The 24,090-nt window shown below is 43.7% G+C and overlaps 1 protein-coding gene across 1 annotated transcript; it reads right to left on the bottom strand.

Moving 5' to 3' along the window:
* Positions 1-22,975, bottom strand: klhl30 (kelch-like family member 30). The gene is made up of 8 exons (XM_059989824.1): positions 22,841-22,975; positions 19,932-20,752; positions 13,578-13,728; positions 12,770-12,856; positions 8,266-8,421; positions 6,879-7,067; positions 2,591-2,736; positions 1-704 (listed from the first exon to the last, which is right to left on the bottom strand). Exons 2-8 carry the CDS (start codon positions 20,697-20,699, stop codon positions 456-458), a joined length of 1,746 nt encoding a protein of 581 aa, XP_059845807.1. The 5' UTR covers positions 20,700-20,752; positions 22,841-22,975; the 3' UTR covers positions 1-455.
* Positions 22,976-24,090: the final 1,115 nt, after the last annotated feature.

The raw sequence follows: 24,090 nt of genomic DNA, 5'->3' as shown, positions 1-24,090 counted from the left end.
TCTTAATTTATTTGTTACTTGAACACAGGAACCACAGTTAATAAGTGAATTTAAAAATGCAAACACGAGGAAATCTGCAGATACTGGAAATTCAAGCAGCACACACAAAATGCTGGTGGAATGCACACAAAATGTCGACAGTGCTTCTCCCTATAGATGCTGCCTGGCCTGCTGCAATCCACCAACATTTTGTGTGTGTTGTGTTAATAAGTGAAGCTTGTTTGGTTAAATCACATGTGAGATGATAAATATGCGAGGCAATTGTCAGGTGATACCTGAAGTCATAGCCTATTCCCTTCACTGAATTCTGGGCCTCCAAAAAAGTTTTCGGACTAAATCTGCCAAAAGTGAGTGTGTGCACCATATAAAATCCCATTGTAACCGTGCACTCAATACTGCTGTTCATTTTGTGCACACTGTGAAGTCAGGTAGATCGCAGGCGGTGTAAGTACTTCCTAGAAGCTGTTGTCTGGAAAGAGCTCAGTCCACCTGGATGTATCAATGAAAATGGAGCAGGACCCGTGATAAAACCAGAGGCGTGGCAGGAAGCTATCAATAGTCCACACATCCTTAGCACAATCATACACCTCCAGCTCCACACTGTAGTCCCCTTCCATTCCCGTCCAGTGGCCACCAGTGACATAGATCTTCCCAGCAATCGCCACCATACCACCATTTTCATGTAACTTATGGAGCAGCTGAACCTGAAAGAGGAATGAAAAAGAACAATGGATCATGCACATAGTCTGTGTCTACAGGGGTTACGTCACAGTATGATGTGTTTGATCATTGCGCACCTGAGCCTCAAATATCTTTTCAAATACATAAAGCACAGGACAAACTCAGCAGTACAAAAAAGATGGAAAGAAGGGGTGGATCAAAGACTGACAGGTGATAGGAAGGGGACAAATGGGAGCGGGCACCCTCATGGCTATCTCTCATTTGAAGTGTTGACTCTCCATAGATGATGCCGGACCTGAGTTTCTCCAGTGCTTTGTGTGATGCTCCAGATTCCAGCAGAAGACATGGAAGCAGAATTTTCATCTACTCCACCATTTGAACACTGTGATCTATTTTCCCTCTCAACCTCATTCTCCTGCCTTCCCCCTGTGACCTTTGATGCCCTTACTAATCAAGAACCTATCAACTTCACTTTAAATCTACCCAATGACTTGGCTTCTACAACCGTCTCTGGCAATGAATCACACAGATTCGCCATGCTCTGACTAAAGAAAGTCATCATCTGTTGTAAGGAGATGTCCTTGTGTTTTGAAGCTGAGCTCCCTGGCCCTAAACTCTTCCACTATTAGAAACATCCTCTGCATATTCAGTCTGTCTAGGTCTTTCAATGTTTGGTGGGTTTCAATGAGATTCCCCCCCACCCCCATTCTTCTAAATCCCAGTGTAGTCCCTTGTGTCTACACCTTTCTGAACTGTATGTTTCCTGCATATTGCTTTGAATTGTCTATGTACATATTCACTAAATAGAAACTCCACTGGACCAGCCACATTAATACTGTGCCAGTTAGATGCTGTGTATCCTGCGTATCTCCCCCAATGGCTTTCTGCCACCTACCAGGCCACAGTAGGCCCTACTTTCAAGTCAAGTCAAGACAACTTTTATTGTCATTTCGACCATAACTGCTGGTACAGTGCATAGTAAAAATGAGACAACGTTTTTCAGGACCATGGTTTACATGACACAGTACAAAAAACTAGACTGAACTATGTAATAAAAAAACACAGAGAAAGCTATACGAGACTACAGACCTACACTGGACTGCATAAAGTGCACAAAAACAGTACCGGCATTACAATAAATAATAAACAGGACAATAGAGCAAGGTGTCAGTCCAGGCTTCAGGTACTGAGGAGTCTGATAGCTTGAGGGAAGAAACTGTTATATAGTCTGATTGTAAGAGACCGAATGCTTCAAAGCCTTTTCCCAGATGGCAGGAGGGAGAAGAGATTGTATGAGGGGTGCATGGGGCCCTTCATAATGCTGTTTCCTTTGCAGATGCAGCGTGTAGTGTAAATGTCCGTGTTGGCTTAGTTTTCCAAGGACTCCCTTGCACTACCTCAAGGCATGGGGAAAATATTACTAATGCTGCCTCGGCAAAATCTTCCAAATTCAATAGAAACATCAACAAACTAAAATCAGTCTTCTCCCAGGCCAAGGCCCCAAGTTCAATTGACCTGCCTGACACCAGATTCTCAAAACAAACACTCGATTCTGAATTCTGTCATGGGAAGAGTTGCTCAGTGAAAAAAATTTCAGAAGATGCAGCATCTTCCCTGATGCCTAAGAATCTCAGGCCCAAGAATGGCCAAAGGAGAACATTTGTGATGGTGGTGGTAATGAGAACTCCGAGTTAGGAGCACAAAGACTAGAATGAGTGCACCATCTCAGAATCAACGTCAGGCACCTTCTTCCCTATCTGTGGAAGAGCTTGTGGTTCCCACATTAACCTCATCAGTCATCTCAGAGCCCACAAAACCCAGAACATGGTGAGGGGAGGGGGAAGGAAGAAGGACAAAGTGAAGCATGAGAATGAAAGGAGAGGAAAAGGGAGAAGGAGATTATCCTTACTTTCTGCCACATATTGGCCTCAGGGTCATATGCATAGACTTTCTTTGTGTTGTCTCCAATCAAATAAATCACTCCGTCTACTGCCACACATCGAGGGGATGAGAGGTACTTTGGAATGAAGGGTGACGCAATGACACTCCAGTTATCTGCAGCAGCAAAATTAAACACAAAACATTTTTAATTACAGTGGCTTTAAGATCTGAACACTGTTGTTGCAAGGAACACAAGGAAACTGAAGAGATTGTGATTATGGGAGCAAGCTCTTAACTTCTGCTGGTAGATGGCTAGCCAATGGCTTAACAACACTGAAGTCTAATCAAACCATTCTTCATTACTGGGTGTTGCCATCAAAAGATAATCTGCTCTATTAATGTAGAGATTTGCCGAGACTGGTATTATGGTCTACAGTAGCTTTCCCTGTATTCATAAAATTATTCATGGGATAATTACTGCTGATTTCAGTGCTTATCTCTATTTGAAGTTCCCAAAGTAGCCAATTCGTACAGGCAGCATTAATGTTTGGCCGATAAGTGACAAGTAATATATAAAATACGTAAGTGAGGCAAATATTGCCTCCGACATGACAGACTCTAGCCAACTTCCCTTGACAATCAATGACATGACCTTGACCAAATCTCCAGCCATCCACAACCTGTTGATGGAGGTGGCCCCTAGAAACCAAAAGCAAGCAGGCCACTCAGAGGCCAAATATTCTGTGATGAGTGGTTGACCTCCCCACCTTCATTCTACCACCAGACAGGAAACTCCAATGCATAAAGACAAGATGGTCAAGATGGGAAAAAGCTTCTTCCATCGGGCCATTAGGCCTCTGAACTCCCTTACACATCACATTCAAAGTATCACCGCATAATTTGTACTGTACCCTACAATATTTAATTTATGCACTTTACTTGGTTTATCTACGCGTAGTTCATTTGTAGATTTAATTCTTACTTTCCTAAGTTGTTATGTGTGCTACTGTGCTTTACACCCTGGTCCAGAGAAATGTTGTCTCATTTGGCGGTATACATATGTATTGTTAAATGACAATAAACTTGACTTGACTTTAAAGACTTCCAACCATCTACAAATTATGTCAGGAACATACTGATATATCTCAGTTTCACGGAATGAATATAACTCCTGCGACAGTCAAGCCACATAAGGGGCAACCCTTCACTACTTTACCATTCACCCCACCCACCACTAACAGCACAGGCACACTGTGTACTGCCGACAAAATGCACTGCAGCAGCAAGCTACGGCTTCTTGCATAAGAATCACAGAATCGAGGCCTCCACCAACTAGAAGAGCAAGGTCAGCCATTTATTTGATACTACCAACAACAAGTTAACTCCATTTCACACAGCTCACCAAATTATGAATAAAAATCATTCTTTTCTTGTCTGTAGAAAAAAAAACCCTGAAAAACATTCCAGTCCAAAACACAGTGAAAGTATCTACTCTATATGCATTATATTAGTGGTCGCCAACACGTCGATCTCGATCGACTGGTCGATTTTTGAGACTTTCCCAGTAGATCCCAAAAAAAAAGAAAAATAAATACACAAATACTGTTGAGAGATTATTTCTGGTTTGCGGGGTTTTCGGTTCCATTCTTTCCGCCCAGTGCGCGTGCGCATAGGTCCCCCGCACTACACAGTGTACTTCAGTGGTCCCCAACCACTGGGCCACGAGGAAACGATATGAGTCAGTTGCGCCTTTCCTCATTCCCTGTCTCAGCCACTGTTGAACTTGAACCCACGCGAGGTCATCAGTCGCCTAAATGCGTGGCCGGCGGGTAGTGCGGATGCTACAGGGCCAGAGCGCGGACAGATGGGCGGCGTCTCTGAACCTGTTTACCACACCGAATATTCGTGGGGAATCTGGTGCTAAAATATTCGCAGACAACCTAATTTGGGCTCAAGGTTTCATAAGTATCAGAGCAGCTACCTCGCTGTGACCTGCCGAAACAAACTTTTGTCGGCCGATAGATCCTACAAGGGGGGCAGGCGTGGGCCTCTTGCTCTCCTTGCTCGGTTGGTCGCTCTGTCCGGACCGCAACCACCGCGGCCCCGGTACGGGGACCTCCGGCCCTGACCTTGTCCTCTCACCCCACCCATGACCAGCTGCACCTGGCGGCGGGCGTCTGGAGGTGGGCGGGCAGAGGATGGAGTTCGGGCCTGGTCTAATGCGGCAATGAAGCCCTCAAAACTGCTTCAGTACCTTGAGTCCAAGCACCCTGCACTTAAAGACGAACCCGATGAGTTTTTGCTGCGGAAAAAAACATGAGCAGGGCGGGACAGCTGCTAAGTGCCGAGAGCCACGAAGGTCGTGTTGAACACACCCACCCCCCGTCAGCTGGTCCACAAGAATATTGTCAATATTAAACTGGTCTATGTTGCAAAAAAGGGTAGGTACCCCTGGTGCTTATGCATTATTTCTACTTCCGGGTTGTGGGGTTTTACTTCCGGTCTTTTCTGCCCCAGTGCGTACGCGTGTGACTAATCAAATTGGAGTCGATCTCGCCTTTCAGTAAGGCCGAGGTAGTGGATCTTGGGCTTAAAAAAGTTGGTGACCACTACATTAGAGTGTCAAGATGGTGGATTACCTCCACCTTCTCAAGACCATTTGGGGATGAGCAATAAATATTTGCGTTACTGCCATTGCCTGACCCTGCACTTGAAATAATTTTGATCACTTTACAGAAAAGATGGACGAACAACCAAGGGTCAGCAGAATGCAAAAGCTATCCTCTGTGGAAATTCTGAGTGGGATTAACCTATCTTGTGAAGCCATCCCAGTGAACTATCTAAAATGGGCAGGCTTAACGCTCAGGCACAATCTCCTGTTGACAGATTATAATTTCTGTAGAGAGATTGATATGAAAGGAAATACAGTTATCTAAGAGCTGCAAATCTTTGCAATTTATTAAGAATATCAAGTCAAGTTTATTGTCATTTAACTGTATGCATGTATATAATATATATAACCATATAATGTATATAGAAATGAAACATTTCTCCAAACCCGGGTGTAAAACACAGTGGTACGCGTAACACACAATAACTTATGAAGGCAAGAATAAAATCTACAGCTGAGTCACGCATGAAGAAAAAACTAAAGTGCATTAATATTAAGTATTGTAAGGTACGGAACAGATTAAGCAGTGACACTTTGAATGTGATGCAGCAGGGAGTTCAGAAGCCTAATGGCCCGAGGGAAGAAGCTGCTTCCCATCCTGACTCTTCCTGGGTTTATGCGTCGGAGTCTCCTGCCTGATGGTAGAAAGTCAAAGAGGATGCAGGATAGATGGATGGGATCTGCCTGAGCCCAATAGAAATTTGGACACAAATAAATGTGATGAGGTACATAACCCATTAACTAAATTGTCTTAGAGTCCTCAAGAGGAAAACTGGGCCTGTTTCTGCATTCACATCCTATGCCATGTACTCAATTACTTCAACACATTGAATGCTAAAAGACAGTGACGCATATAAGTTAAAAGGAAAGGACAGTCTTTTGGTCTCAGTGAAATTGAGTTGTCACCAGATTTAAAGTTTGGATTGGGCAGAATACATTTGCTTCAAGATGACTTGAAAGCATTTTGTTAGAATTTGTCAATAGGTCTGCAGCGCATGGTGATGGAATGTTGGCGTGGAATCATGTTTAAAAGAATAAATTTAGGATTAGCCTCTGGCATTCCCCTCTCATGCATCATCTACTCTGTACAAATTCAGCTTTGCTGCTGTCAAACAACTCTCAAAATAAGACCACCTCTCCCATTATTTACCGGAGAACTGGTTGCCCTGGTGACACCATGACTCTCCGATTTCTTGCTTTAATTTCAGACAAATCCATGGAGCATTCCTCTTGAGAAAGAGTCCATCTCCAAGACAGTGGGGGAGGTGGCAGAAATAATGAGAAATAATATGTCTGTGAGGCATTGGCAGTTGAAGAGGGTTCATGTGTGGAGAAAAGCAACCAGTTGCCAAAATTAATAAGAAAGGAGGTGAGAGAGAAAAAAAAAGCCAAAAGAAGTGGAATAGGAGCAAAAGGGAAAAGAACTAAAGAGGCTAGTATATGTATGTATACTGTATATATTCATTATGATCAGGAAGCTATTCAGCCCATTGACCAAAGAAATGAGGGAAGAGAATGGACTGGGAATGGAGTACAGGTCATAAAATTAAATATAGCAAGGCATTTATTAGGAAATAACAATTAAAGGCATCCATCAAATGCAGTACATTCACTTCAGTTTCCCATGAATCACACTGGCACCTACCTATGACAGGATTGTAACACTGTAGTGTGAGGACATTGTACTTGGCTGCACATGAGCCAATCACGTAGAGCTTTCCCCCACAACCTGTAGCTGTGAAGTTAGTAACGTACTTCACTGTTGGACCAATCAGAGTCCAGCTGTCGGTGTAGGGATCGTAGCGTTCCACCTCCACAACATCCAGTGTGGTTCCTGCAATTCAGAAGGAACCAAACTTCACTACACAGGATGGTATGAATTCATTTTCCTTCCACTGTAATGGAGACATTATATCCCTCTCAAACACAGTCATTTCTTATCTTGTATCTCTACGGATGCAGGAAGTATCAGTGAGAAAATAATTCCCGGGCGATACCGCATTTAATTAGATGTGTTATTGTTTTCTATATGAAAACTACAGGTAACACAAGAGGAAATCCTCACTGCACTCAGAACTATCTGGGGGGAAAAAATGTTTTCCCGCAAGAACTATTTTCTGCCTAAACTCCAGAATTCTTTTAAAGAAAACAGAATAGCATTTGGAACATCCAATTCCAGTGGGAATTCTGGACATTCTGGGGAAAACACATTAGATAGTAGTGATATCCTGAAGAGGATTATGTACTGAAAGAACATTGTGGAGGTGCCACAAAGAAGGGCAGAGTGAAGCAGCTGGTTTCCTGCTCCGGAGAGGCAGGTTCAACCACGACCATGAGTTCTGTCTGTGTGTGCTTCGAAACATTCTTGCCAAGACCGTGTAGGTTTCCTTCAGCTCTCTCATTTCCTTCCACATTCCAAAAACATGTGGGTTAGTATGTTAAATGATCACCGTAACTTACCCCTTTAAGCTTACGAGTAGTAAAATCTTGGGAGAGTTGATGAGAATATGGGGATATAAAAATGGGGTTAATATAGGATTAGTGTAACTGGGTCAATGATTGGTACATACTTGGATCACAAATTACAGTCCCACGCTGACTATTGTGAATATGCAATAAATGGAAACATACTGGGACGAGCAGAGGAATAGAGGGGTGCACATCTGAATTCTTAAGGGTAACAGGTTGATAAGTTAGTCAAAGAGTGGTTTGTGTGGTTCAGTGACATTGAGCTCAGTTGATTCAAACTAACAATCTCTAATTTCCATGGTTACGCACACATTCACAGTATCTGTAAAGCTCCAATAAGCTTTCTTTTCTCATAGACGAGCTACCGCAGGCAGCTGTAGAAGTTAGAGTCTCGTGGACGAAACAGGATGCTTTGAGTTAAGACATCACCACTTTCGTGCACAATAAACAGATCTGCGTGCAGAATTGATTTGTATTCCAGGAGGACCTAACTAGAATATCAGTACAGAGTAAACCAGATTGGCCAATTCCCATCATCTTTTTTTTTGCTTCTGCCACGCTACCTCCAATGGCATAGATTTCTCCATTTAGTGCTGCTGTTGTGTGGTTGGTTCTGGGTTTTAACATTGGAGCAATTGGTTCCCAAACCCCTTCTTTGGAGTCGAATTTCCAGGCCTGGTTTGTCGACCAAGTATCCGTCCTGCTGCCTCTTGAGCCTCCTGTAAGGGCAAAATGTAGAATTGTTTGTCAGCTGAACTTTGGATAAGTCTTCAAAAATCTCTTTTTTTTGCCCTTTAATCTTTGCAGGAGTTTAAGTTATGATTTTGAAAAAAATCACAGATTTCTTGCTTCATTGTAAAATTTCAGAGTCGATAAACAAATTGGGATTAGACAAAGGCCTTAGTCTAGTTGGATACTAGAATTGGAGGCTGGTTATGCAGTCGAGCATAACTGTGGGTCAGAACTAAGACAAGGTGATAATTAGGAAATGTAATTGCAATTGGTAGGTGTGATGTTAAGTAGGGGAAGAGTGGGGAGCCTGAAGAAAAGGACGGAGGTAAGAGAACCTATCATCTGTGCTTCCTAATCTTGGGTTGCTACGTAATTCAGTGCATTTAAAATATTATTAATCTGAGAGTGCATACTGTCTCGCAACCATATCTCTTCATTTAAGAACATAGAATAATACAGCACATTACAGGTCCTTCAGCCCACAACACCATGCTGACCCTCAAACCCTGCCTCACATATAACCCCCCACCTTAAATTCCTCCATATACTTGTCTAGTAGTCTCTTAAACTTCACTAGTGTGTCTGCCTCCACCACTGACTCAGGCAGTGCATTCCACGCACCAACCACTCTCTGAGTGAAAAACCTTCCTCTAATATCCCCCTTGAACTTCCCTCCCCTTAACTTAAAGCCATGTCCTCTTGTACTGAGCAGTGGTGCCCTGGGGAAGAGGCGCTGGCTGTCCACTCTGTCTATTCCCCTTAATATCTTGTACACCTCTATCATGTCTCCTCTCATCCTTCTTCTCTCCAAAGAGTAAAGCCCTAGCTCCCTTAATCTCTGATCATAATCCATACCCTCTAAACCAGGTAGCATCCAGGTAAATCTCCTCTGTACCCTTTCCAATGCTTCCACATCCTTCCTATAGCAAGGTGACCAGAACTGGACACAGTACTCCAAGTGTGGCCTAACTAGAGTTTTATAGAGCTGCATCATTACATTGCGTCTCTTAAGCTCTATCCCTCAATTTATGAAAGCTAACACCCCATAAACTTTCTTAACTACCCTATCTACCTGTGAGGCAACTTTCAGGGATCTGTGGACATGTACCCCCAGATCCCTCTGCTCCTCCACACTACCAAGTATCCTGCCATTTACTTTGTACTCTGCCTTGGAGTTTGTCCTTCCAAAGTGTACCACCTCACACTTCTCCAGGTTGAACTCCATCTGCCACTTCTCAGCCCACTTCTACATCCAATCAATGTCTCTCTGCAATCTTCAACAATCTTCTACACTATCTACAACACCACCAACCTTTGTGTCATCTGCAAACTTGCCAACCCACCCTTCTACCCCCACATCCAGGTTGTTAATAAAAATCACGAAAAGTAGAGGTCCCAGAACAGATCCTTGAGGGGCACCACTAGTCACAACCCTCCAATCTGAATGTACTCCCTCCACCACAACTCTCTGCCTTCTGCAGGCAAGCCAATTTTGAATCCACCTGGCTAAACTTCCCTGGATCCCATGCCTTCTGGCTTTCTGAATAAGCCTACCGTGTGGAACCTTGTCAAATGCCTTACTAAAATCCATGTAGATCACATCCACTGCACTAGCCTCATCTATATGCCTGGTCACCTCCTCAAAAAACTCTATCAGGCTTGTTAGGCACGATCTGCCCTTCACAAAGCCATGCTGACTGTCCCTGATCAGACCATGATTCTCTAAATGCTCATAGATTCTATCTCTAAGAATCTTTTCCAACAGCTTTCCCACCACAGACGTAAGGCTCACAGGTCTATAATTACCCAGACGATCCCTACTACCTTTTTTTAACAAGGGAACAACATTCGCCTCTCTCTAATCCTCCGGTACCATTCCCGTGGACAACGAGGACATAAAGATCCTAGCCAGAGGCTCAGCAATCTCTTCCCTCGCCTCGTGGAGCAGCCTGGGGAATATTCCGTCAGGCCCTGGGGACTTATCCATCCTAATGTATTTTAACAACTCCAACACCTCCTCTCCCTTAATATCAACATGTTCCAGAACATCAACCTCACTCATATTGTCCTCACAGTCATCAAGTTCCCTCTCATTGGTGAATACCAAAGAGAAGTATTCATTGAGGACCTCGCTCACTTCCACAGCCTTCAGGCATATCTTCCCACTTTTATCTCTAATCAGTCCTACCTTTACTCCTATCATCCTTTTGTTCTTCACATAATTGAAGAATGTCTTAGGATTTTCCTTTACCCTACTCACCAAGGCCTTCTCATGACCCCTTCTTGCTCTTCTCAGCCCCTTCTTAAGCTCCTTTCTTGCTACCCTATATTCCTCAATAGACCCAACTGATCCTTGCTTCCTAAAGCTCATGTATGCTGTCTTCTTCCACCTGACTAGATTTTCCACTTCACTTGTCACCCATGGTTCCTTCAACCTACCATTCTTTATCTTCCTCACCGGGACAAATTTATCCCTAACATCCTGCAAGATATCTCTAAACATCGACCACATATCCATAGTACATTTCCCTGCAAGTCCCATAGTATATTTCCCAAGTAATAATGCAAATCACTGCTGCTTTGGGAGTTATATCATGGATGAATATGTCGATATTCTGGTGGATATCTCTATCAGAGGAAGTGCTGACCCATTAAGATGGATAAACACTCAGGGGCAGATGGGATCTATCTCAGGTGATAAGGAATGCAATGGAAGAGCTTCCTTGAGTTCTTAGAAAGATTTTTACATCTGGTGATGTACCAGAAAGCCAATATTGTTCCCTTGATCAAAAGGAGAAGTAGGAACAAGCCTGGAAGCTACAGGTTGCTGAGCTTCTTACATCAATGGTAGGGAAGTTGTCACAGAAGTTTCTGAGGGGCAGCACTTATGTTTACATGGACAGACAGGGACTGGTTTGGAAGTCAGTGCAGTTCTGTGCAGGGGAGAGAACAACACACACAACTGATGTTTTTTTTTGAGAAGGCAGGCAAGGAGACAGGGCAGTATATAGTAGGTTGGTGCAGAATGTTACAGCATGAGTGATCCAACACATGCTGCTGAACTCGATCTAAAATTGGAAAGTTGACAGGGGGCCAAGAGGAATTGTGGATGGATGTCTATCAGACTGGTAATTTGTAAGACTGGAGTCGGTGTTGGGACCTTTGTTGTTTGTAATACATACAGTTGACTTGGATGTGAATGCAGCAGGGTATAATTCCTAAGTTTGCGGACAACACAAAAATTGGTGGAGTTGAAGATAATGAAGAAGCTTGTCCAAGGATAGAGCAGGACATAGATCAATTGGAAAGCTGAGTGGAGCAATGCCAGGTAGAATTTAACTCAGACAAATGCCAGGCACTTTGGGAAATTAAATTCTGCTCGGATATATAAAGTATATGGCAGGAATCTTAGGTGTGTTAAGGTACAATGAATCCTTGGGGTGCCAGCTCATAACTCCCTGAAGGTGGTGACGCAGAGGGATAGGGTAGTAACAAGCATTTGGTATGCTTGCTTGAAAGGCCAAAGCATTTAGTATAAGAAATGGGACATCATATTGCAATTGTATGAGATATTGGTTAGACTATGGTCCTGGTCACCACACTGTTGGAAGGATGTGATGGTAATAGAGAGGGTTGCAGAGGCAATTAACCAGGTGGCAGTTTTATTTGCTGTGATTTACCCCAGAAATCCATGACATTTGCACTTCCCACTCACAATGGAACACTGTGCTTACTCCCCATCCCCAGATGCAGTATCCATGAATATTTCGAAAGGCTATCCATGGGGATTGTTCCAAAACATTGGGATAGTGAGTCTCAACAAATCCAGTTGAATGCTGAGTTGTTGTGGTGCTCTTCTGTCATAACATCATTGTTTATTTTTGACCCATGCTAATGAATCAGCCATGATCAAATGGAGGAAGCAGATGCAATGGGCCAAATGGCTTAATTCTGCTCCCAGGTCTTATTGTCTTCATGGTCTAATGCAACATCATGTTTGAGTCGCAGATGTTATTTTAAGCAGAGATTTTAAATCAATTTCCATTACCTTCAGGTGAGATTTTAAAACAAGTTTTAATTGAACATTAAGAGGAAACAAAGTTCTAGAGCAATTGTAGGATCCACCTTTTGAGTAAAATCAATAAAAGCAAATAGGTTATTTATTCAGCTTATTGCTGTCTGTGGCACTCACTGCTGTTATTAGAGGAGTCTTTAATACAACATCTGTATGATTAACTGTGAAATTTATCGGGACGTTCTGAGGAGGCGAATTGTGATGCGTAAAGGCAAGTCCTTCCTTTCACAAGTTTGTGCTGGATGTCTTTAGCATCTCACCTGTGATGTAAACATCGTTGTTCAAAGCTGTGATGGCAAATCCCCACTTGTTATGGTCTGGGAAGTCTGGCAGGATGCACCATTGCTCTGTGGATGCAAAGTGACAGATTAGCCGTACAATCACCACCCTCAACCCGAGGCTGCTGGAAATCCCAACCACTCCCAGTATCCAGACACCAATGCTGGAAAATCAGGTAGGTGCGATTATGTGCAAACTGTATCACTCATTAATAACGCGTCTACTACAGTACTCTTGAAGACCTAAGAACTGATTGCAGGCTCCAGCCTGTCTGTACAATTATACACTGTTCTCAATCTGTAAGCAATGCTCCTAAATATAAATTCATGTAAAAAAAAAGTTAGACCTGGTATCCGGCTCTTACTATAAATAACGTTAAATCCACGGATGGTTCTTGAGGAGAAACCTTTTTATGTAACAAGCTGTAATGCTTTAGAATGAAAGAGAGAATGGAAAAGATTGCAAAAGTGACTTCAAAAGAGAAGTGAGTATGTATTTCAAGGTGACATAGTTGCAGGACAGAAGAATGGGGGCAACTGGATTGACCCTGTCAAAAATCCGGCATAGACAGGCTTGCAACATGTCTTAAACTGGCCATATATGAACCAAAGGTGATGATCAGATTGTTGGCGATCACGCAATAAAGATCTGACCAGATGCAATTGCACCGTATTAGTTTTCATGTTCTGGCATGTATCGAGAAGGATTCTCCCTACTTAGAGGCTTAATCATTATAGAAAATTGCCAGCTCTTGCATCCACAGAACATCCATATCATTGTATCACTTACTGGTCCTACTGTTGTAAAACCCGCAATTTCTTGACAAGATCTGATTATCTCCAGCATCTTCATCTGAGTCCTCCAATGCCCGTCCTCCAATGACCACCAAGACCTCCTGAAACCTCTTGAGACTGGGTTCATGTCTTTGCCTAGACTCAGCCTAGAAGTGAGGGATGAAGAGCAGAGATAATTCCATCCATATGCACTATCCATTTTGTTAACAATGCTATCCACATTCTCTGTATTGCTTTAATTCTCAGCCCATGTGTCAGTATGGCTGAGTCCCATTTGCAGAGAGTGTCATTCTTTACTGTGGATCTCCTGGTAAACAGTCAATGATATCTCAAGCACCACTTAGTATTTCTCTAGTTACAGGCACAGTTAGTCATAGTTACTTTTAGTTGTACAGCACAGAAACAGGCTCCTTGGCCCATCACATCCATCCTAACTATCCTGCCTTCTACATGAGTCCCATTTGCCTGCATTAGATCCATTTCTTATTCTACTTGCTTGTCTACATGTCCTTAAACATAGTGATTGTACCTGATTCCACCAGCTCCTCTGACAGCAAATTCCAGAAATCAACCACTCTCTCCCTTCAAATTCTCTTTAAAATTTCTTCCTCTCATCTTAAAGTTAAATATGCTCCTGTTTTTGATACCCCTACTGTGACTATTTTCTCTATCTCTGCCACTTATAATTTTATATACCTCCCTCAAGTCCCCTCTCAGCATCCTTTACACCAGGGAAAATGAACTCAGCCCATAACTAAAATTCTCCAAACCAGGTAACACCCTTGTGAGCCTCTTCTACACTTTCTCCTACTCAACTCTATCCTTCCTGTAGCGTGTTACCAGAATTCCACACAATAGTCCATGTGGACTTACCAGTGTTATATATAGTTGCAATATTATATCCAGGATTTTATATTCTATGCCCCAATCAATGAAGCCAAACATGTCCTATGCCTTCTTTATCACCTAATTACCTGTGTTTCTGAGATATAGTCCTGATTTTAATCTTCTGCCTAAATTTCTAAGCTAATTTTGCTGGACTTCATCCCTATTTCTATCGACTGTATATAGTCATACCAATATACACTGCAGCCTCTGCCTATTGTTCCTCTTTTTTCAGAACCTCTATACCCAATCTGAGACATCCCTGATCCTGGCATTAGGGAGAACACACCCTTTTGGAGTTTTGCTCTCAGTCACTGAAGAGATTTGTCCCCATCACCAACAAATTTCATCTTCTGCCTCTGCTTTAATAAGATTTTATTACACTTTTTAATATTAGCAGAGCATAACTTGACATCGCTCCTTGTTAAGGATATGAAATAAATTTAGTAAACAAATGATTAGACAATACCTTAAAAGTTAAACAATTAAAATGGAAGCATTGAATCTAATAAAGACTTCACCTAATCTTTCATAACTGACTTTTAATGCAGAGAGCATTTCCCAAGAAAAGAATATGTCCTTGGAGATTTTTAACAGTGAAAATGGGTTGACATAATGTATTTGGGGTTAGGGAAGAGGGATCTAAGAGTAGAGATACAAAGATTGCCGAAAATAGTGGAAAGGGTTGTCAAACACGATGAGGTTGGTTGCTAACAGAATAATGTTCAAAAGTGAAGATCCTTGATTACATTACTCTTCGAGTACTGTGACGAGTTGTAGATATGGAACCAATGGAGAAGGTGCAAAACAAATTTACGAGAATGATACCACTGGAGTTCATGGTGTCCAGGGAAGACTAATCACAGCTAGGACACTTTTCTGTACCAAAGGCAAGGCTGAATGATTTGACAGAGGTCTTCATGATTTTGGGGGGGCGGGGAGCTTGATAAACCAGAGGGAGGGAAACAAACTCAAGGAAAACCACTGTAGAATTCACACACATAAATAAATTGAGTAGGATCCTGTTGAAACTTACCCAATGAATGACTGAGTGGTGGAACTCCCCATCACAAGAATAGTTAAGACAACCTGTCGAGCTGTATTTTAAACTGAAGTGGGGGCATGGGGTCTGGGGAAATAGCTATGTATTTGAAGTTATATATCAAAGAGCGTGGGTGGGCTAATGAGCATGAACGAGGCTTAGTCCTTTCTCTATGCTTTAACTTGTCGATTAGCTGGGAATAGAATTGGATTCTTAGCCATTTCGCAAATGACATTTCACTGATATGCACATTTGGGGCCTTCCAATGTTAGAATGAAATCTCTACCATAAACCTGGCTCTGGGTCCTTGGGTAATTACAAAAGCCCTTCTTTATCTGGAGGATTGGATTAATGCATTAAAGAGGCCACAGGGTTCCTCAAAATCTTTCTTGCAGCAAGTCACTCTCAGAAAGATGGGAGGGCACTACCGGGCTTTCTATCTCTATTTGGGGTGTATGTGGCTACTGCCCTATCACTTTCCATGGCTTATTCTAATGGCATCTCAGACAGTTCTTGGAAACAGAAATCAGAGGCAGATAGGAGTGTTGTCATGGTAATTTGGGCTCTTTCACAACTGGCCAAAATAATATTTGTCTGGTGGAAGGGGGTGAGAAAGGGGACCTTAAGTTACATGGCTGAAGGGCTTTCATATCGCTATTCTAAACCATCCACTATCCCACTTAAATTTGATGGTGACTGATATTGGATCCATGGAATTAAAAAGCTTTCTGTGAGCTGACTGAATGTGGGTTCTGTGCTGCACTCTGCAATAAATCCAATGAATGGCCCACATAATTTCCTGGCCAGGTCATATTTTATACACACACTCATGATCTCAAGATACTTACAGTCTGATACACAATATTTGCTGTGAAGTAATAGCACAGACTGTTCTTTCATCCTTCTCAAATAACACTGGGGACTCAAAAGAGCATAGAGTTACTCAACAATGGAACTACCCATAGGGTGTCATTGCTGGAAGAAACAGCATGCTGGTGTGACATCAAGAACTATCAAAGCAAAACATAAGCAATCTAGATCTGCCAAGAAGATAGCTTGATTTAATTTCAGCCTAGAATTAACCTCTAGTGATCTGTTTTTTGCATATAAACCACTGACATTCCTGGATCGAATTACAGCCCGTAATGATTCCAGGCATCTGTTAGTCACATGTAAAACTGAACCCCTCAAGTTGACTGCACAGCTTACCACTCAGGCTAACTGCTGGCTATCGCTTATCTCAAAAGTCTTCTAAACCTTGTTTAGATTCCAACTTGTAACTCATTCAAAATCATTACCCATTTACACCCAGTGGCCAGTTTATTAGGCTCATCCTCTGCCTGATAAAGTGGCCACTGAGTGTATGTTCGTGAACTGCTGCTGTTGCCCATCCACTTCAAGATCTGATGTGATGTGCATTCATAGATGCTCTTCTGCACTCCAATTTTTTACTATGTGGTTATTTGAATTACTGGTGCATTCCTGTCAGCTTCAACCAATTTGGACATTCTCCCCTGACCTCTCTCATTAACAAGGCATTTTTGCCCTCAGAACTGTCACTCACTAGGTGCTTTATTTTTCCGTATTATCCCCTGTAAACTCTAGAGACTGTTGTGCATGAAAATCCAGGGAATCAGCAGTTTCCAAGATATTCAAACCACCCTGTCTGGCACCAATAATAATTCCACGGTCAAAGTCATTTAAATCACATTTCTTCCCCATCCTGTGTTTGACCTGACAACAACTGAACCTCTTGACCACGTCTGCATGCTTTTATTTTATGCATTGAGTTGCTGCCACATGATTGGCTGATATCTGCATTACTGAGCAAATGTTCAGGAGTGTCTAATAAACTGGCCTCTGAGTGTAGATAGTATCTCACACAGAGCTCACCATCTCATCATACACCCAAAGAGTTCTATCAAAAGCAAAGTTAGATGCTGAGCCACAAATATATATTGGGCCAAAGATGAGAGATGGATGGGAGATGCCAGAGAGTAGTGGTGGGTTGAAGGCCGGTGACAAGTGGTGTGCCTCAGGGATCTGTACTGAATCCAATGTTGTTTGTAATATACATTAATGATCTGGACGATGGGGTGGCAAATTGGATTAGTAAGTATGCAGATGATACTAAGATAGGTGGTATTGTGGATAATAAAGTAGGTTTTCAAAGTTTGCAGAGAGTTTAGGCCAGTTAGAAGAGTGGGCTGAAAGATGGCAGATGGAGTTTAATGCTGATAAGTGTGAGGTGCTACATTTTGGTAGGACTAATCCAAATAGGACATACATGGTAAATGGTAGGGCATTCAGGAATGCAGTAGAACAGAGTGATCTAGGAATAATGGTGCATAGTTCCCTTAAGGTGGAATCTCATGTGGATAGGGTGGTGAAAAAAGCTTTTGGTATGCTGGCTTTTATAAATCAGAGCGTTGAGTATAGGAGTTGGGATGTAATGTTAAAATTGTACAAGGCATTGGTGAGGCCAAATTTGGAGTATTGTGTACAGTTCTGGTCACCAAATTATAGGAAAGGTATCAACAAAATAGAGAGAGTACAGAGGAGATCTACTAGAACGTTACCTGGGTTTCAGCACCTAAGTTACAGGGAAAGGTTGAACAAGTTAGGTATTTATTCTTTGGAGCGTAGAAGGTTGAGGGGGGGACTTGATAGAGGTACTTAAAATTATGAGGGGGATAGATAGTGTTGACGTGGATTGGCTTTTTCCATTGAGAGTAGGGGAGATTCAAACAAGAGGACATGAGTTGAGAGTTAAGGGGTAAAAGTTTAGGGGTAACACGTGCGGGAACTTCTTTACTCAGAGTGTGGTAGCTGTGTGGAACGAGCTTCCAGTAGAATTGGTAGAGGTAGGTTTGATTTTGTCATTTAAAAAAAAAATTGGATAGGTATATGGACGGGAAAGGATGGAGGGTTATGGACTGTGTGCAGGTTGGTGGGACTAGGTGAGAGTAAGAGTTCGGCACGGACTAGAAGGGCCGAGATGGCCTGTTTCTGTGCTGTAATTGTTATGTGGTTATATGGTTAAAGGATATGTTTAAAGAAACATTAAAGACGAACAAGAGGTGAAGGTGGAGATACTTAGGATAAATATTCTAGAGTCTCGGATTGCCGTATATTGATAGAAATGGAGGAGCACAGAGGTTTTGTGAAGGCAGGGGGAGGCCATGGATGAGTCTGAGAACTCATAGGTGTGAATTTTCAAACTGTAGGTCTGGAAGCCAAGATTTATAGTGAGCACAAGGGCTATGTAGAAATGGGAAGTTATAGTGAGTGGAATGGAATGAAGCAGAAAGTAGGCGGTATGCTTTAATATAGTAGGCAGTTCATTGTCGGGGAGGAGCAATTTTTTGTGGTTGGCAGAGCTACTGCTTCACAGCTTCAGCTGCGTGAGTTCAAATCTAACTTTGGGTGCTGTCTGTGTGGAGTTTGCATGTTGACTGATCCCTGGTACTCCATTTTGCTCCCACATCCTAAGAGGTGCAAACTGGTAGGAAAATTGACCACTCTCAATTACCCTTTATGTACAGGTAGGTGGTGGGTTCTGCTTTAAATTTTTTGCTGGTATCATATCAGAGGACGTGTCCTGGAACTGTCACGTAAGTGCCATCACAAAGGCAGCACCTCTACTTCCTTAGAAGTTTGTGAAGATGCGGCATGGCATCTAAAACTTTGACAGACTTCCATAGATGCACAGTGGAGAGTGTCCTGACTGGCTGAATCATGACCAGGTATGGAAACACCAATGCCAGGAACAGAGAAGGTGATGGATACAACCCAGCCCATCATAGGCAAATACCTCCCCAATATTGAACACAACAACATGGAGCGCTGCCACAAGAAAGCAGATCCACCCAATATTCAGGCAATGGTCTCTGGCCACTACTACCATCCAGTAGGAGGTACAGAAGCCTTCAGTCCCACACCACCAGGCGCAGCAACAGTTATTACCCATAACCATTAGGCTCCTGACTCACCACAGTTCTGAACTAATTCTACAACATACAGACTCACTTTCAAGAACTCTGCAACTCAGTTTCTCAGTATTATTTTTTATTTGTGCAATTTTTCTTCTTTGACCCATTAGTTGTTTGTCAGTATTTGTTTACTAGGTAGAGTTTTTCATAAATTCTATTGTATTTATTTTCCTGTACAAGAAATGAATCCCATGACTGTATATGGTAACATATACATACACGCTTTGAAAATAACTTTTACTTTGATGTTGACTTTGAGTTGAGGTTAGATTATAGGGAAAATTAGATAATATGAACTTGTATTGCACTTTGAGCTTCCTTCTATGTTGTAAAGAAATATGGAAATTATTCTGCATGTAAAACGTTCTCTTGGAGCTCATATTCTCTCAATCTATGAATTATCAGACCACTTGACACAATTAACCCCTACCTTGAATCTCTCAATCTGTTTTCTGCAATGGTCACACGCCTGAATGAGTTTGTCAGGCAAAAGTTGATCTCTCAGATATTCTGCAGACAGCAATGGAAGGTGAATGAGCTCAAAGAGCTTGGGAAGGAGGCAGCTCCTCTCTGCCTCATTGTACCTTATCCACCTGAGGAGGGCTTGGACCAGGCACTGTTCCTCTTGGACTTGCAGCAACTCTGCCCCCATGTAGGCCAAAAGCCTCTCGCTGCCCAGTAGCAGAAACTCCTCACTCCGGGACACTGCCTCAAAGTTCTCCTGGAGGAAGGAGCGCGCCTTGGCAATGACCTCTGGGAATCCGTGCACCTCCCCAAACTCGTAGATGCCCAGGCAGTTGGTGTGGTCAATCTGCTGCTGGAGATAGCGGCTGCACACCTTCTGCACTGTGCTGAACTGCAGCAGGTTGGAGGTCTGGGTCAGGGATTCCACGTTCTGCTGGTTAATGGTCAGCTTCCCTGTATAGGCAAAGTCGATCAGGGTCTCCATCGTCGCAGGGTCCACCTCCTTCAGCTCCACCCGAGCCGAGATGCTCTCCATGAAGTCCCCCGTGAACATGGCATGGAAGTACCTACTGCATAGCGCCAGCACGCTCCGGTGGCAAGGGAACTCGTGCCCGCGCACCAGGAGGGTAACATCCGAGAGCTTTGGGTTGGACCTCATGCTTTTCAACCCGTCCAGGAGGCTCTGGGCATGGGTGGGAAGGCAGAAATCAAAGTCATCCACATTCCGAACCATTGTGTGATCGTGCAGAAAGTCGGAGGCTCCTACTGATTGGCAACAGCCATTACCTGCAAAACAGGACAAAGGTGGGTAAGTGAACAGTATCTAGCAGCTTTGGGGGGGTGGGGGGGGGGATGCTTGTTGAATGGCTGTTGGTAGTGCTGCTGGGTCCTAGTGCCAGGCTGGTGACATTAGCTTCCCCAGTGGTCTCTCAGAATGAACTCAAGCTACAAGCAGTGCCTGGGCACATAGATTCAGACAACACACCAAGTATAAATTATACATCAACTGCATAAGGCACAAAGATTAAACATCGTGCACTAGTGGATAAACACAATCAGAAATGAGTCCATGGTAGTGCAAGAGGTGGTCTGTAGAGTTCTGATGCTGAGGCAGGATTAGGGATGTGTGGGTCAGTTCAAACAGGTGACGGCGATAGGAAAGCAGCTGCTCTTGAGCCTAGTGGTTCGGGACTTCAGAGTTCTGTAGCTCTTGTCAGATGGTAGCAGCGAGAAGAGGGAATGACCTGGCTGGTGGGGATTCGGGGCTGTATGTGGCCTGAGGAAGGGTTACCTTGGAGAAGGCCTGTCTGAGAATCTCTCAAATGGACTCAGAGCATCCAATAGAACCAGATCAAAACCGAACTGGTAATTCCTCCTCACAGACCTGGCCAGTATTCACCCCAAACCCAACACCTTGTGCAGTGTTGCTGTGTGTCCGTTGGCTACAGAGTGCTTAAGGGACATAATTTGCATGAATACGTTATTGCCTGCAACACAGGTTGGGATGTTGGGGACATCAAGATTGCACGGCAACCACAGTGTGAAAGCTGCTTGCAGTGCTGCCCAGATCTCCACAGCGACTCAGCTGAGGCTCCTGCTGGTCTGCTGACTCACAGCTCCAGAAATCCAGTCAGCTGTTCCATATCACGGCCTGCAGAGGCCCATCTCGCTGGCTCTCCTGTTTGCTCTCTCGTCTCAAGGAAGTGTGGGTTGGTGTTTCATGTCAGATTTCACCCTCTGGGAGTGATCAGGCCTGGGGGAGGTTGAAGGGAATGTGGGGAGAATAAAGTGCGGTGAGTGCAGGATAAGTGGGAGCTTAAAGGCTGGCACAGACACAGTGGGCAGAAGGATCTGTTTCTGTGCTGACTGGCTCCATGACACTCACATAACTGGTTACAAAGCGCTTTGTGATCTCCTAGAAGGAAAATCAAAGGGGCTATGCAAATGTATCTTTATTTCTTAAGCGGTTATAAGTCTAGAAGGTGAGGAGATAGGAAAGAAGCTTTCAGTGAAGTTGAAATACTATTATTCAGATGCCGCAATTTGATCTGCGGCACCCAGTCACAGCATTCTATCTCTTGGAATGACTGCTCACACAGGGAGGCTGTTGACAGTGGGAACCCTGTCTTATGCTGAGGGTCTAAGATGTCGTGCAGCCTGTCACATGGGACAGCTTGTGACACAAACACATCCGGTGAGAGGCACAAGACTGGAATCACAAGGGTGACCCAGGAAACACGAGGAAAGTGGGTGGCCCTGTTACATGCAGTGATCAGTAAAACGTGGAATGGTGACTGTAACACAGAGCCTCCTATGAAATGTGGAGGGGCCTCTGACACAAAACAACCCTATGAAACGTGGAAGGGTGTGTGATTCAGAATGACCCTATGAAATGAGGAGGGGCGTCTAACTCAAAATGACCCTATGAAACATGAAAGGACGACTGATACAAAATAACCCTATCCAACACCGAGGGGCCTCCATCACAGAATGACCGGTGACTCGATGAAACTGCAAGACAGAATAGTCTTTGAAACAGAGCAATTCATGACAGAAAACAGACAGTGAAATATGGCGGGACAGAGCAGTCGTTGAAACAGTGCCAGTCATGACCCAAACAACCCGTGAAACCCAGAGCAACTTTCAAATCATGTGACTCAAAACAAACTATACAGAAGCTAAAAGAATAGAGTCCTGAAGGAGAGCGGGAGGGAAACATGGCCTAGCATTTACTCATTGTATACTACAGGCATGGCTGACCAACTTTTCCAAGATCTTTGGCTCTATAAAGGAGCTTTTTTTTTACCTTGAGACCTCTCTCCTAACAGCAGGGATCTTTACTCTTGTATGCTCCAAGCACAAACTCAAACTTACCCAGCTCTTGAAGCGTCTTCTTGGAAGTTTAAAATTGCTTTCTGGCAGATTCTTCGCCGAATGTAGGCTTCACTTAAAACAACGGAGAGGACTCTGACAGGACTGCAGCTGAGCTGTCAGTGCTGTGTGGGTGTTATGTCTTCATTTACATCGTCATGGTCCTGCTGTTATATTTATCCTCTCTGGGGACACGGCACTGCCTGGAATATCAGGCTCCCTGTCCAACCACCTGTTCTTAAAGCAACACTGCCGTAAAAGAATTTCTGCCTGCCAGTAGCTCCCAAGCCATTCATTTCAATTGATACTGCGGTCAGTAGATCCAAATGCAGCGACTGACTGGACAACTGCTCAGCGCTAATGTGCCAGGACCAACCCAGTCTGTATTCAGCAACAGGGGCACATCACGGACAGTCTCTGCCCATTCTCAATACAATCACTGAGACAGAGAGCTACAGCACTGAAACAGGCCCATGGGCCCACCGAATCCATGACAACCATCTGCACTAATCCCCCATTGATCCCGTTCTGTTATTCTCCCCCCATCCACACCAACTCTTCCCCAAATTCTACCTGTGCACTACCAGCAATGTACATTGGCCAGTTAATCCACCAGCTCACATGAATTTGGGAGACGGGGTGGGAGACTGGGTGGGAGGGCCCGAAGGCAGGATGAAGAGGGTGGTAGCGTTTGCTTGGGAAATATTGGGAAGGTGAGCCTGGAGACGGAGAAGCATTGAGCAGGATTTCAGCTGGGAGAAGGGTTAAGCAGGACCAAAGTCTGCAATGATGTTGTTGTGAAGCCTCAAGGCCTTTGTGGTTTGCCGTAGAGCGTTGGGCTTCAAGGTTCCTCAAGCACCAGTATTTACTAGTTGTTGGAGCTGTTAAAACCAGATTCTTTTGGTTTAGTCATGATGCACCATCAATAACTCGCTCTGAGACGTAAAGGCGAGATATCGGCTTTTATTGACTGGAAGAAGGAACAAGCAGTGAGTGACCACCATACTACATCCTGGAGACTGAGAGGCCGGGCTCAGGCCTCAATCGCCTTTATACTGGGGACTGTGGGAGGAGCCACAGGAGCAGTCAGCAGGGGGCGTGTCCAGACAGGTATATGTAGTTCACCACAAGTCTTGACAGTTTACTGTGATCGGCTGGTGTTTCGCAGAGTCTATGAATATTTAAAGGGGACTCTCAGTGTAAGCAGAGTCCTACTATGTGTTTGCGAGTGTGATTTCTCTCTTGCTCGTGCC

The sequence above is a fragment of the Hypanus sabinus genome, chromosome 2 (genome assembly GCF_030144855.1).
Source record: "Hypanus sabinus isolate sHypSab1 chromosome 2, sHypSab1.hap1, whole genome shotgun sequence".
Lineage (NCBI taxonomy): Eukaryota > Metazoa > Chordata > Chondrichthyes > Myliobatiformes > Dasyatidae > Hypanus > Hypanus sabinus.
Note: the sequence above shows the minus strand (reverse complement) of the source record. Positions and strands in the feature narration are given on the sequence as shown.